Genomic DNA, 16,829 nt, shown 5'->3' on the forward strand with positions numbered 1-16,829 from the left:
ACTCTACCTCCCTAGTGCTGGGATCACACCACACCCAGCTTTTATGTGGGTGCTGGGATCACAGGTCCTTACCATCTTCCGCAGAAAGTGCCTCACTGTCTCCCCAACCCCTCTCATCATCCCTTTCAATCTTGTCATCGTTCAGATTCTGGTTAGGAGGTGGAGATGTCCTTGAGTGGCATTAATGAAGCCTGGCTGCACAGTCATCATGGGCTGGATTGTGCCATCGCCACAAGGAGCCCGGTCCTCAGTGATTGACTGTTGATGAGGCTGAATTCTTGGTTACTTTACTTGCCCTACATGGGAGAAGCCAAGAGCTGTGCCATCCTGGCGAGACAAAGGCTGAGGGAGGTCTCATTTCCCTCCATCCCTGCCTCTGGACATCTCAGTGCAATTCCACTAGTCACTCCTCAAGTGACAATGTGACACTAACGCTGGTCACGTAATATCAACAGTGCCACTTAGAGGACACCCACTCCTCGTGGAGCCTGCTGTAGGGGCTCTTGACCCGGGCCAGTGCCAGCTACTAGAGACAAAATACAAAAAAGTGGTACTTTTGGGTTTCATTTGTGATTGACAGATGTTAGAATGACTAACTTATGCCTGTGTGAAGCAGAGCTTCTAGACCCAGGCTGGCTGAGCTAGTGGCATGTGCCTGCCTCAAGGGGGGTGAGACCACCTTTCCACTGCACCAGCACCCAGGCCCACAGGGAGGCTGGGCTTCATGGAAGCACTGGAGATCAGATACCAATACATTTACAAATGAGAATCCAGAGACACAGAGAAGTTGAGAGTCCTGCCCCAGGTCACACAGCCTTCTCTTTCACACTCACTGCATCCAATGTTGTAGTGTGTCTCCTGACCCAGTTGTTTCTGTGTCCTTGTTGGGGAGGGAGCTTGCCTTAGAGAGATCACCTTTCCCTGAGTCTTGTACCAGGGGCCACATATGGCCTCGAAGGTGTGGCTTGTACAACAGGAGCTGCTGGCATTGGAGTTGTTTATTGTGGTCCTGGTAAACCTGACCAGGACTGCAATGACCATGCTCTGCCTGTAGGATGCAATGACCATGCTCTGCCTGTAGGATGCACTGGAGTGCTGGCGGTGGTTGGTTGCCATGGCTCATTTCTCAGGGCTTTCCAAGCAGTGTGAGTTGCCAAATTCTGTACTGACTGATACCCATGGCCATACAGCAGCACTCCTCCAGGTTAACCTGACCTCAGGATGGAACATAACATGTTTATTGTTGGACACATGTCAGTCTTGTAGATTATTAATGACAAGTTTTGGGTTGGGCCCGAGCTCCTGCAATAGTCTCTGGAAAAGCAGAGCAGACCAAAATGGCATCATTACCATAACTACAAATAATCAGGGTAAAACTAAAGGAAGGGGAAAGATTCCAGGGCCCACCAGTTTCCCCTGAAAGCAAGAAATTCCAGTTCTCCGGAATCAACATAGTAAAGCATCCCTACAAATTAGCTAGGACCACCACCATCCCAATGTCCTGTAGTAGCCTGACGTTAACAGGGGCATGTAGCACAGGGGTAAGGCCTTTACTGTGTCATCCCACACTGAGCCTGTTTTTGTGTTTCCTTCTCACCTGTCCCAGAGTCCAGGGAGTCTCTGCCTGTGGAGGAACGAGCCTAGAGCACCTAGTACCCCCCAGCAACTCTACTGGTAGCTTCAGCTGGGACAGAGAAATCGAGGTAGTTGGACCAGTGTGCACTTGATAGTACTGATGCTGGGTGGATGGGGTGTGTGGACAGCGGGCAGCCAGACCTAGGACTAGAAGACCCACATTCTGGGCTACACAGGGCAGCTCAGTTACCCTGTTGCATTGTGGGAAAAAAAAAAACCTGACAGTGCAGCTTTGTAGGAGGTAGGAGTCACGTTGTTTTCCAGAGGTTGACATTGGAGGCAGAAGTCTCGGCATGGTTCCCAGGGTGTGGAGGGACTAGATCTGTGTGCAGCCAGCAGTGGACTGAGGGGTTGGGGTTTGGAGGACCAGGTGCCTCCCAGTAAGTGGGTTTTGCTACTTACTAGCTACCCAGCTGAGGAAGAGGGAAGCAGCCTCGCAGAGCCTCACTTTTCTCATCTGCAGATTGGGTGAATGAGAGCACAGCCCATCTGCACCCAGGGTTGGGGTGTGGCCACAGGACCCCACGAGAAAATACTGGGTACCAGCTAGGGTGTCTGATCTGCAGGGGCTCAGAAAGGCAAGCCTCAGAGCCAACTCCCCAACCAGCTCTCCTGGTTTTAGGAAAGCAATTTCTGGACCAAACCTCTCGCCAGCTCAAATTCAGGTTGTCAGTGATGAGGAACAGGGCTCAGAGAGGAAAAAAAAAAGTTTGCCAACTTTACTCAGGTCACACAGCAAGTATTTTCATAATATATGTCATCAGAGCCTCAGGGTTTAGAGCCTTTCTGGTGACTGATGGCGTTTGTGTCTTTAGAAGCAATTGAGGTTGGAGACACTGAGGTGAATATGCTGTTTGTTCAGTCAACAGTCCGGACCCAATAACAGGCTAAACCGCGTGACACTGCAGACTGGGAACCTTTTATACTTACGGGAAACTCCATGACACAACCTTTTGCTTTTCTGTCCATTCTCATCCAGAGAGTAGCCAGCAGGACCCCTAGGTCAGCTTAGGGTAGGCAGGGCACCCCCAGAATAGGTACATCCTGGGAAAAGTCAGACAACAAGTCCATTCTTCTTCATCCAATGGACTTCTGGTTGTTGCAGTCATTGGGGCTGTCTGGCCTGGTGACCAGGGCAGCTCCCAAGATAGCCTGCCACAGCTCTGGAGATGTGACTATCCCTAGAAGGCCGTGGTGTGGACAGAGAAGGGAAGAACTGGAGTATGGACCTCATAGAGAGTAGGCAGGAGTGACCTTGGAGAAACCCTGGGGCCCATAAGAAGTATGCTCTGTCCCACAGCCTAAGAGCCCCTGGATGGCCATCCAGAGCCATCCGCAGACCATGGTCCTGTGACTGAGGATGAAGATGGGAGACCTTCTAGGACCTGGTAGGCCTAGGATTGTGAGACAGAGATAGAGTCTGAGACCCAGAGGTGCCCAACCTGCTCACTGGGGGAAAGGACTGCTTCTAGGAGATGCATGAGCCCCCTAAGCAGGGAGGAAACCACAAGGAGTGGGTTGGGGTCCTGTTCCAGCTCCTTGGAGGAAGGGCTCTGGTGTGTAGTTGTTTTGTTGGGTAGTTACTTGCTTTGAACTGAAATGTTCTTTTCTGGAGGGAGGAGGAAGGAGAGGGGGTCACACACGACAGAAAGTGGAGAACAAGACTCAGGAAGCCTATAAAAGTTATGAGGAGAGTTATAAGCTCCTCCCTGGCCTACAAGTCCCTCCCTGACCATGCATACGGAAGCAGTAAGCAATAGCTGGGAAAGCAAACTCTACTGTGAAGTTCCCTGCAAATTATACAGGGGACTCCCGAGATGCAGCTATCACGAGCTGTCACTCATGCTGGGGGCGGGCTTTTCAGTGACGCATTGCCCTTGGGTCATCTACGCTCTGTAAATTACCCCAATAAACCCACTGCTTCACCAAGCTAGACTTGGGTGCAGTGACATCACTAGTACCCTGCCTGGGGTGAGTAGATGTTTGTCCACATATCCCGAGGAAAAGACACACAACCATCTCCTCCAGCCATTCTCAGGAAATTCTGGGTGAGACTGGGGAGGGGGGCAGTTGTAGGGAGGTAACACGGTGGAATGAGAGGGGCATGTGATCCTGACTTTATGGAATCTGGAGATGCTGAAGCTGACAGCCAGGTCCTGAGCTGGCAGCTCTGGTAGCCTGAGAGGGTTGCCATGGGGTGTGGCCCCACTGGCAGTGGGGTGGGACTCCATCCCAGGGCATAGGACAGAGGGAGAGAAGTCAGCAGAGGGACATAAGCACTTGGTGGACCCTGGGTCTTTGAGCATGAGCCACATGGTCCCTCAAGGTTTCCAGAAATGATAGATGTTTCCAAGAGCAGATAGTTCCAGGTTGTGTCCATGGTCTCAGCCATGGTCCTCTACCCATAACCTATTTGCATGGGTGGACATCAAGACACACTGTGACCTCAAGTCCACAACAAATTCAAGACATAAAGGGGCCCAGAAACCACAGAGTCCAGGATTTGCAGTAGCACTCAGGCATGGACCAGGCCAGCCTGTATTTAATGTCATCAGGGAGGGGACCCAATCCGGAAAGGGTGACATCTGAGAATGGTGATTACTGTGTGGGATCCACCACTTTTCCCACAAAGAGGGGGCTCTGAGTGTGGCTGTCACATATTATGGCAAGGAAAGGCTTGTCAAAGTTCACCTCAGGAGGCACAGACATGGGGATGGCTTCCAAAGCTGTGGCCCCTGCAGCTTCCGTCCCTCTCTCATCGATGGACAGCACGGCCTTATGCACAGCCTGTGGGGATGAAAAGCAAAGGCTGGTGGAAGGTGGTGTGATGGCCACTCCTGACTGGAGCGAGATCTCATATGGGACTCATCTAGGGAGGACGTCACTAGAGAATGTGTCTCCCTCCATGTTCCCCTGCTGCTTCCCAAGTTCCCTTCCAAGGTGATTGCCTGAGGGCTCTCCTTGTCTCTTAGTGTTGGCCTGCCTTGGTCCACTCCCCTCCATTGTCCCTTCCTGATCCCATCTCTTACGGCCTTGGGTGCAGCCCGCAGCTTCCCAAGGAGAGGAACTTCATGTCCTCTGCACAAGTGTCCCCTTCCCAGTGTGTGACTGTGAGCAGGTGACAGGGGTTCCGAAAACGACCTTCAGTGTCTTGACTCTTCAGGATGTTCTGCCCATTCTGAACTGCCTTTCATTTCTCTGAACCAGTGGCCTGTTCGGTTGAACTCAAAATTCAAAATCGGCAGCCCACTAGTTAGCTCTAAATGCCAGAGATGGAGGATTCCTGAACACTCTCGGAGGTCACCAGGCCTAAGTCTCTATGTGAATATATATATATATATATTATATATTATATATTATATATATATATATATATATATAAACTGAGTCCAAGAACTCAAAGTCCCTGGAGACCAAGGATTGGGGCAGCACCTCAGGGAAGGCCCTAAAATTCTATCCACCCTTCCAGCTGACACCTGACCACGTCCTGTGCAGGTGAATCCAGAGCATCCTCAGGAAGAGCTCAGCCTGGACTCGTCTGCACACCTTCCCTTTTCCCCAGCCTTGTAGCCGAGCTACCTCACAGGCTATGCTGCCCTGTTACAGACACACCGCCAGAGTCAGGTAACCTCACCTTGTTGAGCTTCAGGGGGGCATCCTCTGTGATTCCAGAGAGGTCGGCCCCATTGCTGAAGACCTGAGTGATGCCCAGCGGGCTCAGGGCTGTCTTCAAGTTGTAGGTTCCAGAGATGGACAGTTTGGGGAAGTATAGATTGGCTGACCTGGTGGTCAGGAAAGAGTTCAGGTTAAAGGAGTTTCATGGGACTGCTGGGTTCTGCTGAGACCCATCCTGTTTGGGAGTTGTTTCTGGCTGGTTGTCCCACTGAACACATCACTACCCACAGAGGGATGAGAAATAATTTGGATGTGCTTTCCTTTGACACTGTCCCCATCCAGCATAAGAGAATGAGATCCATCAGATTGGCTCCTGGAAGCCCCTAAAGTGCCACCTCCTCTGAGAAGCCCTTCAGGCAGATTCGGGGTGTTCACATGGAACCATGTCTCACTATATGCCCTGCAGTGTTTGGTCAATCCCCCTTCTTAAGCCACAGATACCCCTTGAATCTGATTCCCAGGGGAAGCTAAGGCCAACGCAGCAGAGTGACATTTCTCTCCCAGGGCTGGAGACGCTGGGATGGAGTCCACCCTCTGCAAGCACTTGGTGACCTTTGGACAGGCTTGGACCCTCAGGAGAAGGTCTCTGTCTGGGGAGTTACCTTGTGTGCCTGTTCTCCAGGAACTTGGAAATCATTTCCTTGGTGAGAGTTTGCTCTAGATGCTGCATCTGGCCGTCATCAGGCAGGATGAAGATGGCAGTGGCGTTGCCCAGGTAATCCATCAGCAGCACCCAGCTGGATAGAGTGTTGCAGTGATGCACATCAAACATGCCCAGACGGTGCATCATGGGCACCTTCACCTTGGTGGACTTATCCACGTGGAAGTCAGCTTCCTTGGTGTGCTTTGCATCGAAGGGTTTCTTCCACTTGCCTGCAGAGGGGCGAGAGTTGGGGGCGGAGAGTGGAAAGAGAGCTTAGCCAGTGAGGTGGTGACCCAGGGCCTTGGCTTTTCATGTGCACAGGGGGCCACTACTAGCCTTCCAGGCTACCCAGGGACTTTGGTGAGGTTGACTCAAGGCTAGAGGAGGACTCAAACTATACAGATTACAGATGTTGACAGCTGCCATTCCCGATATGCCTAGAAAGCATTTCAAATAAGTATTATATGCTTATCGAATGGTGATTCGGGGTTATAAATGGAAATCTTGACAGCAATTCTATTTGCTAGCTTCTTATCAGGGTGGCACACTCACTGGTAACTGTGAGTTCAGTTATCACTTAGGACAAATGTTCTGGGTACCTCAAGTCCCTTTGGGTTCAGTGCAGATGGCCATCTACTGTATAAAACCACCATCATCTAGATCACTGGAGTGGGCAGGGACCTCAGGGACCCACCAACAAGGACATCAGAATGGGTAAGAGTCTCAAAGACACATCACCAAAGGTGTCAGAGTTGGCGAGGCTCACAGGGATCCACCATCAAGGCTGTCAGAATGAGAAGGACATAAGGAACCCTAACCCCACCTTCTTATTGGTTAGGAAGAGGTGAAGGGGTTGGGGAGGGGTTGATACCTGCTCTTGTCACAAAAAGCTGGGACTTGAGCTGTGCTGACCTGATACTCTGCTCATAAGACTCTTCCTAGGGGCGAGGAAGCCGTGGTGGGCAGAGCAGTTCCTGGCTTTGACTCCCAGACCTCCTCAGATGGTTTCTCTGGGGCACGGGTGCTTACCATAGACTCCTGACCTAACCACTTTGAGGCAGGAGGCCATGCCTAGGGTCAAGGATGCTTGATCAAGTGCTTACATCCAAACAGTCCCTGTTTACACCGTGTACACTAGTCACTAATTCTTTCATTACCTCACAGCAGTCAGGCAGCTTTGTCTCTGGTCATATGGACAGTCATACCTCAAACACATAAAATGTCTTGTCCAACATCAAGACTAAAAGACAGCAGGGGCAGAACATATAAGCCCATGTGTTCAGAGTTCATACTGGTATGCAAAAGAAGAGCTGCTGAAAGTATGTTCCACGGTGCTCTCTTCACCCCCTGATACACTTGGTCCTGAGGTTGGGGAAGGATTGCACATCCCGAGCCTCCTTTGTAGGGGTCTTCAGTGAGCATTAGAACATAAAGCCTCTGGTCAGTCCTTCAAAGAAGTCAGCGGATTTGACTGTTGACAGCTCCCAAACTTACTGACGATTTAAAATATGACAGTTTCCCCACCACAGAATGAGGAATGTGATGAGACAGAGAGAGTGACACAGCCCAGAGGGAGAGCTCAGAACCTGGTCCCTGAGAATATGCATGGAGACACCCCTAACCAGCTCAAGCCGGTTATGTCATCTTACCTTTAAAGAAAATGTAATTCACCAGGGTGAGAACTGTGTCTTTGTCAAGCTCCTTCACTAAATCAGCTATCTTTCCTTGGGTTCCTTTTTCCACAAAACCATTGATCACTTTCTTGGCCTCTTCTGAGTCTGTGAAGTTGACATGGAAGGCTTCTGAGTGGTAATAGTTCTTGACGTCTGCCAGGAACTTCTCCGCCAGCTTCAGTTGGTTGTGGATGAACAGGGCATTGCCCGTGGTCAGCTGAAGCTCATTGTCTGGCTTGTTGAGGGTCTTGAGGAGGTGATGGAAGCCCTCGTGCATCTTAGCCTCGCTTATTTCTGTGCTGTTGAATTCTAGGCCCTTTAGAATCTGGCTGTGAGTTTCACCCTTGGTCCCCAGGGAGAGCATAGCAAAGGCTGTGGCGATGCTCATGGGGGAGAAGAAGATGTTGGTCGTATTGGACTGATGGGCCAGCTCCCGGTACAGGCTGAAGGCAAAGTCTGCCAGGTTTGAAGAGATCTCATGCTCCTGATCCTGATCCTGCTGGGAAGCTTCTTTCTCCTGGACATCCTCAGCCAGGAAGCTGGAGACCAGGCAACACAGGCCTACTAGCAGCAGGATCCCCCTTGAAATGGAGGATGTCATTTTTCTGCAAGACACAGGAAGACATGTAAACTGCAAGGGAGTCGGGGCTGTGGTGACTCTCATCAGCTACCACTTGGCACAATGCAAAAGTAACCGCCGTCTATTAATGGCTGCTGCGTGCCCAGCTTAGATCAAGCACTGTTCCAAATTGCTGTCATTGAAGAAAAACTGTTAAGAAGAAAACTGGAGACAGGTCTGTGGATAAAGCACTTGATACGCGAGTGTGAGAATAGGAATTCAGAAAACGTGGGCATAGCAACCACCTGCAATTCCACCATGGGGGAAGGCAGGAGGACGGTGAGTGGGAAGAGACAGGGGACTCCAGAAGCAAGCTGGCTGGCTTGCTAACCAGAATCTCTGAACTCTTGGATTAGCGAGAGACACTGCCCCAATGAATATAGTGGAGAGTAGTTGAGGAAACCATCCAACATCCGTTTGAATCCTCCACATGCATGTTTCCACATACATGTGAGCACACACACATGCTCACACTTCACACACAAGCGTGTGTGAAAACAAAGAGAGCAAGATCAGATCAGATGCTCTCCATCTGCCCAGTGCTGTCCTGAGCCTTCACGTGTGTGAACTCTCAGGGTCCTGTGGGGAAATGGTTGCTCCCCATCAGTTGGCTGGTAAGGGAGATGTTAACACACACATTCAGAGTCCACAAATAACAAATAACACAGCAGACCTAAGTCACGTACAGTGAGTGGTCTGGTTCTGGACTCATGCTTCTATCTGTTCAATTTCCACCTGCCCCGTTTTACAAGGAAGAAACCAAGGCACAGGGTGAGAAATGGATTTGTCAGTAATTACAAGGGGATTAGGGGGTGATCTGGACTAACAGTCATTTGAAGCTGGAAAAATCCATGGAGGGCCTCCAGAATCCAGGTGTGGGTGTCACCTCTGGTCCCCAGAGAGACCATGTTGAAGGTGTGCTGGTCATCACAGGAGAAGAGATGAATGCTGATGGCCAGGAACCTGGGCACACAGGGAAGGCTAAGGCTCTAAAAAAATACCAACCCAGGTGGACTGGAAAGATGGCTCAGCAGGTAAGAGCACTTGATACTCTAGCAGAAGACCTTGGTTCAATTCCCAGGACCTACATGACAGATTACAACGTGTTGCATGGCTGAAGTGAGGCAAGAGGGAGGGGCAAAGCCTGGGTTGCATCACAGAGGACAGACTCTGCCTGGAGATGGTCAAAGTCAAGGTCACATCTGCAGCCCCCAGCCTACCCTGTTCCACAGAATTCCCCCTACTTTGCCATGCCACAAGCCTTTAGTCTACAATCCCATGCTCTGGTTACAGATGAGGAAACCGAGCTTGCAGCTATGAAGAATGTTCATGGTTGCTATTAGCTCAATAATGAACTAATTTAAAAAATACTGAGTCCTAGGCTAGCCTTAAACTCATTATATAGCTGAGGATGACCCTGAATGCCAGCTCCTCCCATCTCTACCTCTTGAGTGCTGGGATGACAGGAGTGTACTCCCATGACCTCTGTGTAGCTCTGGGCTTCACATGTGCTCAGTGAACATCCTACCAAGTGAGCCACAGTCCCTAGACCCATAGTTAAAATTATCATCTTATTATAATAAAAGGCACCCTCCAGTCTGGGATCTGCAAGTCAGGGTAAAATTGAAGAGAAGAAATACTGAGTTTTGCCTGCCCTTGACCTGGGAAAGGATCTTTCCAACTATATGACAAAATGATGCACGGCGTCTCTCTGCCCACCATGTGCCTTCTGCTCTTCGCTGTAAATAATCTGAAGAGCTGACCACATGTTACATAATACATGTTGATGTTTTCTTAAACAAGTCAGTGTGTTACTGTTGAAATAGCACTGAATCTAGGTCTGTATATTTCCATCTCTCTCGTGTCTCTGTTACTTCCTGTTTGGATTTTGGTGAATCCTGTGGAAATTTCCCACCTTCATCGAGAGGCTAGGCCTTCACTTGGTGAGAACACACCAAGTGATCTCAGGCCGGAGGCTGTGGCTCCCTGACATGGCCATCACTATTCACTAGTATCCAACAGCAATTGGAAGGCAGAACCCAGACAGCACAGCCTTAGGTGTATGAAGTGGGTCTGGGGAGAGCTAAGAGGAGGATATGCCTGTGCACAGATGCTGCACTCTGTATGTGTGTGCACACATTTGTGCAGGTGCTGGTACGTGTGTGTGCACATATATGTAGAGGCCAGAGGTCCTCTTCAGGGGTGGGTCCTAGGGTGTCATCCAACTTTTCTTATGAAACAGTGTCTCGTTGGCCCGGAGATTGACAAGTCAGCTAGGCTAGCTGGCCAGCAAGCCAGAGAATTGCCTGTGTCCATCCCCCTAGTGCTGGAACGCAAGAGCATGCCTCTACACCTGGCCTTGTTACTTGGGTTCTAGGGAGCAAACCCATGCTTGTGTGGCAAGTGTACAGACTGAGCCATTTCCTCATCCCAGACGTTGGACTCTAGTTCCAAGGGTCTTTTTCTAGGGAGGGATAAGAGGGGGTGCTCTCCTATTTGCGGGGCTGCTGAGCTTTAAGGAGGCAAGGCTAGCATGGGGAAGGAGAGAGGCCTCTGCTGGGGTGAGCACACTCTCTTCCGTCTTCCCCAGGTCCCACCACCTCCCTGATTTCCTCCTTGCATGGCGAAGAGTCTGAGGCCTGGAGAGAACCTGCCACTGACTGGCACAGCAATGAGCTCAGGTTTCACATTTGGGAATGTCAGGACCGGGTCAAATAGTTGGGAAGTAACTTAAGTGGGAAGAGGTTCATTCTGGTCACAGTGTGAGGGGACATGGAGCTTCATGGTAGGAAGGCATGCTGGTGGCAGCAGCCTAAAGTGGCTGCTGGTTCACATCTCAGAGGGGGAGGAACCGGCAGAGCAAGGCCAGAGCTCAGCTCACTTTTCCGTTTTCGTTCTGCCTGGGACCTCCACCCATGGGGTGGACATTTGGAGCAGATTACCATCTCAGTTAATCTTCTTTGAAAAGGCCTTTGGTGCCTCACTACTGCCCTAGGCAACCAAGATGACAATGGATATTAACTGTCACAGGCCCTGACTCTGGTCTCACATGTCCAGTCAGGTGCATTTTGCATCCCAGCATATTTGAACTTCAGGGTTCTGAGCCCTGCTTTCTCTCTAATCTGTAAGAGGTGATCTCCTGTGACCCCCCAGGTCAACCGGAAAGGAGGAAGAAGCTTAAGATCTAGTGGTGTAGGGTCACAGAAGCAAATAAGCTGGACATCACTCAGAGTGACATTCTGACGTCAAAGGCTGGTGGGAGTGGCCCTTGGGAGGCCAGAGAAAGGCGATGCCTTCCCCTTTGCTTTGTTCTGCACCAGTTCCAGCTAAGAACAGCAAATGAAATCAACTGTGGCTGGCCACGGCCTGTGGGAGCCCTCAACCTGTGGGAGCCCACAACCTGGGGGAGCCCACAACCTGGGGGAGCCCACAACCTGTGGGAGCCCACAACCTGTGGGAGCCCACAATCTGTGAGAGCCCACACCCTGGGGAGCCCACAACCTGTGGGAGCCCACAACCTGGGGGAGCCCACAACCTGGCTCTGCCACTGACTGCCAGTGTGGCCTTAGGCAAATGACCTCATCTCTTTAAGCCTCAGTTCCTGTTTGCACTGACAGACAAAAGGCCTTTGAAGAAAGGGGTGTGGCAGGAGCAAGCCAGGCTCAGAGAGCAGACAGGCACTGGAACCCCCCAAGTCTCTACACATGGGAGCTTGTCCTGAGATCTGGTTAGCAGCCAGAGCCCCCATGACCAAATAAGGGCTCCTGCTAGGTAGTGCCTGCCCCTGAGTCAGGTGCGTGTCCCATCACCTCCACACGCACTGCCTGTTAGCAGCCACGCTCGATGTAAGTCCAGTCCTGGCTATGCTCACTAAATGTGTTTTATACCTACCTCATCTAACCTCCCCTTAATGCTTAGTATTAGTTCCATTGTATGGGAAGAAAAACTGAGGTCCAAATCACATTCTAAAACCCACAGAACCAGCTCCAAAAAGAGCTAGTGTTTAACCCCACATTTTAGTTCTAGGGTTGAACCCTTCTCTATGTACAGAATTGAACCCGAAGACTTGAAATAGATGTCAGAGGTGGCTTGGCTAAATGACAAAATCATTGGTGCTAAAATGACAGGTCTGAGGCCCGATCGTTTCTCTCTGTGATCTTACACCAATTGCTAAGTCTTTTGGAGCATCAGTTACCCGAGGATGAGGTGACTGGCTCAGAGAACCAGTCTGCAGAGACACATACAAAGTACCCAGAAGTTCCCCTTATTATCCTGCTCTGGCTGCTTTGGTGGCTCATGGGAATCTGGCCACCTTGCCCTTGCCCACCTTAGTCCCCAGAAAACCACGGTGATAAACCAACCCCCTCCCACCCTCTGTAAAACAAGGCTGGCTGGGGGAAGGGTAAACTCTTCTGCCCAACAGAGCAGAGAGATTAGCAGCTATCCAGTGCTACTCTCAGATGCCTGGAGGCTAGCCCCGAAGGGAGAAGGGCTCAGTCAGCAAGGTCAAGAGTAGAGTCTGGAGCAGCTGCCCCAGTTTGGACACTGTGTATGATCGGGGCAACCTATTACCCTCTCTGTTGCCCATTTTCTTGTCTGTAAAGTGTGGATAAGTACAATAGCCTCCTCCAGTGAGGACCGTGGAGCTGAAATCACACACACACACACACACACACACACACACACACACACACACACACGATGCAAGGAGAACTCACAGGCCACTATGCCTGGGTCAGCCAGCCACCGTGAGGCCCACAGGCTGAGGCCCCAGAATGTGATCTGGGTGCAACTGGAGAGGCCAGCCTGCCAGCCGTAGCTCCCACCATCCTTCTAGCCTTACCTTGCTTATCTGCTGAAGGGGAAGGTCCACACCCCAAGACAGGAGCGGGAGGGGCTGGAAAAGACCGCACAGGAAAAGCCAGAGAAGGGCAGGTGCTTGGAAATGGCTGTGGCTGCACCTTGGCCCTCTACGTCTTAGTTGTCTGTCACCTGAAGGTACTAGCTAGGTACTGGGCAGCTTGGTTCAAGAAAGGACCTTAGGGACTGCTGTTCCCATGGCAACAGGAGGCCTAGGTGCCACAGGTGCGATGAACTTTATCTTGCCCTGGTCTCAGATCTGCTGTCTGCTTGGGAGGTGCAGGGACCCAGGGGCACCTCCAAGATCTCCCCAGGGGAAAAAATATACTCACCACTTGCTGTCCCAGAGCTGAGTGGTGAAGGCTGGAGAGACAGAGCTGTGTTCTAGCCTGTATTTAAACAGTGGGTGCCCGGGGGCCATAGGGGAGTCTGCTAGTGAATATTAACCAAAGTCAGCAGAGTTATCGGAGGAGCAAACAGAGAGGGACTAAGTCCATCGACTGGTCACTGAGCTGCCACCCACACTGTCCAGGACAGAGCTCAGCCCTCTGTTCCCAAATCAAAGGAGTCAAAGCATCCCTCGTAAACACAGTATCCAGCATCCGAGGTGCATCTGGTGGCCTGAGTCACATGACCTCTGGGAAGGCACCACATGACTGGCCTTGCACTCTCCTGGGGAATGCTTGGGTTGCCCCCATGCAAACAAAATCAGTACTTCCTGAGCTATCTGCAGACAAATGCCTGGGACTGAAGATTCACTGCCTCTCCAAGGGCTCAGTAGGTTGTGCACCCACTTGACAGATGGAGAAGCTGGCCCAGAACAGAGATACTGCTCCTTCTGAGTGTGGATATACAATTCTTATGTCCTTTACAGGAGAATGAAATGTGACTGACAGGCTACATTCAGGACAGGCGGGCGCACAGTGCCCAGGCGACAGGCTAGGTGACAGAGAGTAGGTCTGTAAGGAAGAGCTGTGCTGCCCCAGACAAGTTGATTTACCTTTCTGAGCCAGAGGCATTTTCCCCTGAAGGACAGCAGATTGGATGCCAGCCAATCGGATGCCAGCATGGTTGCTAGGGGTACATGAAGCCCCTTGGGTAAAGAATGCATACAGTAAACTCTTTCTCTGAGTCTAAGAAGCCCTTTCCAGCCTTCCCATCCCCCACCACCCCCTCCCCTGAGCAGTGCCTGTTTCCACACTGAAGCTAGTGTGGGGATTTTCCTCCTAGATGGGGACTGTCCTTAAGGATGGGGAGACTATGCAGGAGCAGTCTCTCTGCTCTGAGGGGAGGGGAGGATGAGGTAGTTCTGGAAGGTTCTGTCTGGTTTGAAGGGGTTCAGGGTGAAGGCTAATGGGCTCTCCACTCTGATCCTTTTCTTCTCTTTTTCTCTCTTCCTTTCTTTCTTTCTTTCTTTCTTTCTTTCTTTCTTTCTTTCTTTCTTTCTTTCTTTCTTTCTTTCTTTCTCTCTCTCTCTCTCTCTCTCTCTCTCTCTCTCTCTCTCTCTCTTTCTTTCTTTCTTTGTTTTTAGAGACAGGGTTTCTCTGTGTAGCTTTGAAGCCTGTCCTGGAACTCACTCTGTAGCCCAGGCTGGCCTCGAACTCACATAGATCCGCCTGCCTCTGCCTCCCGAGTGCTGGGATAAAAGGCGTGAGCCACCACCGCCCGGCCTCTGATCCTTTTCAAAACCTTACTCACATCCCATTGACCCTGTGAATGGTGTGTGTGGTGAGTTCACCACCCCTTCACCCCCTCACCCCCTCACCAGCCATGGCCCCAGCCCTCCTGGCTCTTGGCAAGGCACAGCAGGTGTGTAAATAGATAATTGATGGTCATGCTTCCATCTTCTGCCATTCACTAGGTCTCTTTTGTTCCACCTTAGGACTGTGTCCAATGGATGTGCCACAGAACCCTGCAGTGCGTAATGACTTCAGACCTCAAGCCATCAGACAAGTCTTTTCATGCCCTCCCCGTGCCTCAGTTTCCCTATCTCTAAGATGGGGACTATGGCTGCACATAGCTGCTGCAGGAACCATATGCTTCAGTTCAAGGGAAACTCAGCCTAGTGCTCATCAGCTCTTCCAGATGATGTCCCTGTCAGTGGGTCTCCTTGGTGTCACTGGATGGGGGTGAAGGTATAGGGTGAGGTGAAGCATTCTGAGGGCTTCCCTCCAGGCATTATCTCATTCAGTAACCCCTGCACATCTGGGGAGTGGGTGGGAGTGTGCCTCCCTCACAAGAAAAAACTCAGATCTCTCTCCTTCCTTCTCCCTTCCCCCTCCCCAACACCAGTCTTCCTGTCCTTGTGTGTGAGAGTGTCCATACCACACTCCCCCAGCATTTGGAGAACCAGACTGTGGTTGAGGTGCAGCTCCATCTGCACCCCTAAGGCATGTCTTCCCCTCTCTGGGCCTCAGTTTCCCCATCTGTATGATGCCCACTCTTGTGACCCAGCTGCCCTCCCCTCTGTGGCACCAGGTGGACGGCAGCAGATGCAGGTCTCTTTACTGCCCTCCCCAAACTCTGCCCCCCTCAGGCAGGCCCCAGCCTGCAGGCAGGTGGGAGGTCCCTGCCCTCTACCTGAGATGCTGGCCAGGCTCCTGACAGTCACGCCTCCTCCTGCACCTCGGGTGGCTGCTGTTTCCCACTCTTCCTCAGAGTCAGATCCTTGGCTCCCAAGGCTGTATCAGGAAGCTGGTGTGCTAAGTGTTTCCAGCGTCTGTCCACCGGGGAGCAGAGCAGCTTTGGGCGGCCGCACTAGGTCCGGGAGGGGCGGGAGCTGGGCCAGGAAGGGGCCTCGCCCTGTGCCAGGAGCACATCAGACCAGTCCTTCCTGGCCCAAGCAGTACTGGGTGCCACCTACGGTACCGGCTATGTCCACACTGTATGACCCAGCATGGGCTCATCCACACTGGCTTGTAAAAGGACTGGTCACCTCTGTAAGAAGAACAGTGGCCCTGGCTTAGAGAACCTCAGCAGAGCTCAGCCCCAGCATCTTGCCGGATTTTCTGGGACTGCAGGAGCAAGAGGGCTGTGCCACTCTTCCATGCCCAGCTGAGCCCCTGAGGCTGGGGCAGGGGTGTGGTGGTGGTGGTGTATGTGTGTGTGTGCATGTGTGTTTTCATATCCTAAGTGTGTCAGGAGGGACAGTGGGTGGGCCTGGCCGTCTGAAATGGGAATGAAGAAGGCCACAAAATGAGAGCCTCTGAGGCAAGTAGGGGCTTCAGGTGGAGAACCTACCCCTTTTGGTCAGGAGCCCTGTGCCCAGTCCCCCTTCTCCTCTGGACCAGTATGGGAACATGGGCAGAATCCCTGGGGAGGGTGGGGACCCACAGCCATTCTCCAAGCCACAGTGGGAAAAGTCTTCTCTACTGGTTACTTCTAGAACTGTCTATGACTACATCTAGGCTGATTGGGAGGTCAAGGGCTCATGAAAAGAGGCTAGGGAAACCCTACACAGGTTCTACCTAGATGTGAGCTGACAGTGGCTGAGCACTGAGCTTGGAGTCTGCAGAAAACAAAGAGAGTAGGATCAGGCTGGGGGAAGGCTGGGCCAGTCTCATCAAGGATGTGAGGGAGAGCGATGGCAGACTTGGGAATAGCATTCTGGGAGGAGTATGACCTGCCCCAATCACACACACACCCAAGTGCACACACACACAGAAACGCACACTCACAAACAGACATACACAGACACACGGACAGACCCCACACACAGACACAC

General features: G+C 51.6%; 1 protein-coding gene across 3 annotated transcripts; it reads right to left on the minus strand.

Annotated features, from left to right (window-relative positions):
* Positions 1-4,137: 4,137 nt before the first annotated feature.
* On the minus strand, positions 4,138-15,799 carry LOC114706063 (alpha-1-antitrypsin-like). Of its 3 annotated transcripts, none has more exons than XM_037210798.1 (5): positions 15,686-15,799; positions 7,603-8,231; positions 5,913-6,183; positions 5,270-5,417; positions 4,138-4,422 (listed from the first exon to the last, which is right to left on the minus strand). In XM_037210798.1, exons 2-5 carry the CDS (start codon positions 8,225-8,227, stop codon positions 4,234-4,236), a joined length of 1,233 nt encoding a protein of 410 aa, XP_037066693.1. In that variant the 5' UTR covers positions 8,228-8,231; positions 15,686-15,799; the 3' UTR covers positions 4,138-4,233. The 3 variants fall into 3 exon arrangements, with proteins under 3 accessions (XP_037066693.1, XP_028744125.1, XP_037066694.1); XM_028888292.2 differs by lacking the exon at positions 15,686-15,799 and adding an exon at positions 13,438-13,546; XM_037210799.1 differs by lacking the exon at positions 15,686-15,799 and adding an exon at positions 13,089-13,109.
* Positions 15,800-16,829: the final 1,030 nt, after the last annotated feature.

The sequence above is a fragment of the Peromyscus leucopus genome, chromosome 14 (assembly GCF_004664715.2).
Source record: "Peromyscus leucopus breed LL Stock chromosome 14, UCI_PerLeu_2.1, whole genome shotgun sequence".
Classification (NCBI taxonomy): Eukaryota; Metazoa; Chordata; class Mammalia; order Rodentia; family Cricetidae; genus Peromyscus; species Peromyscus leucopus.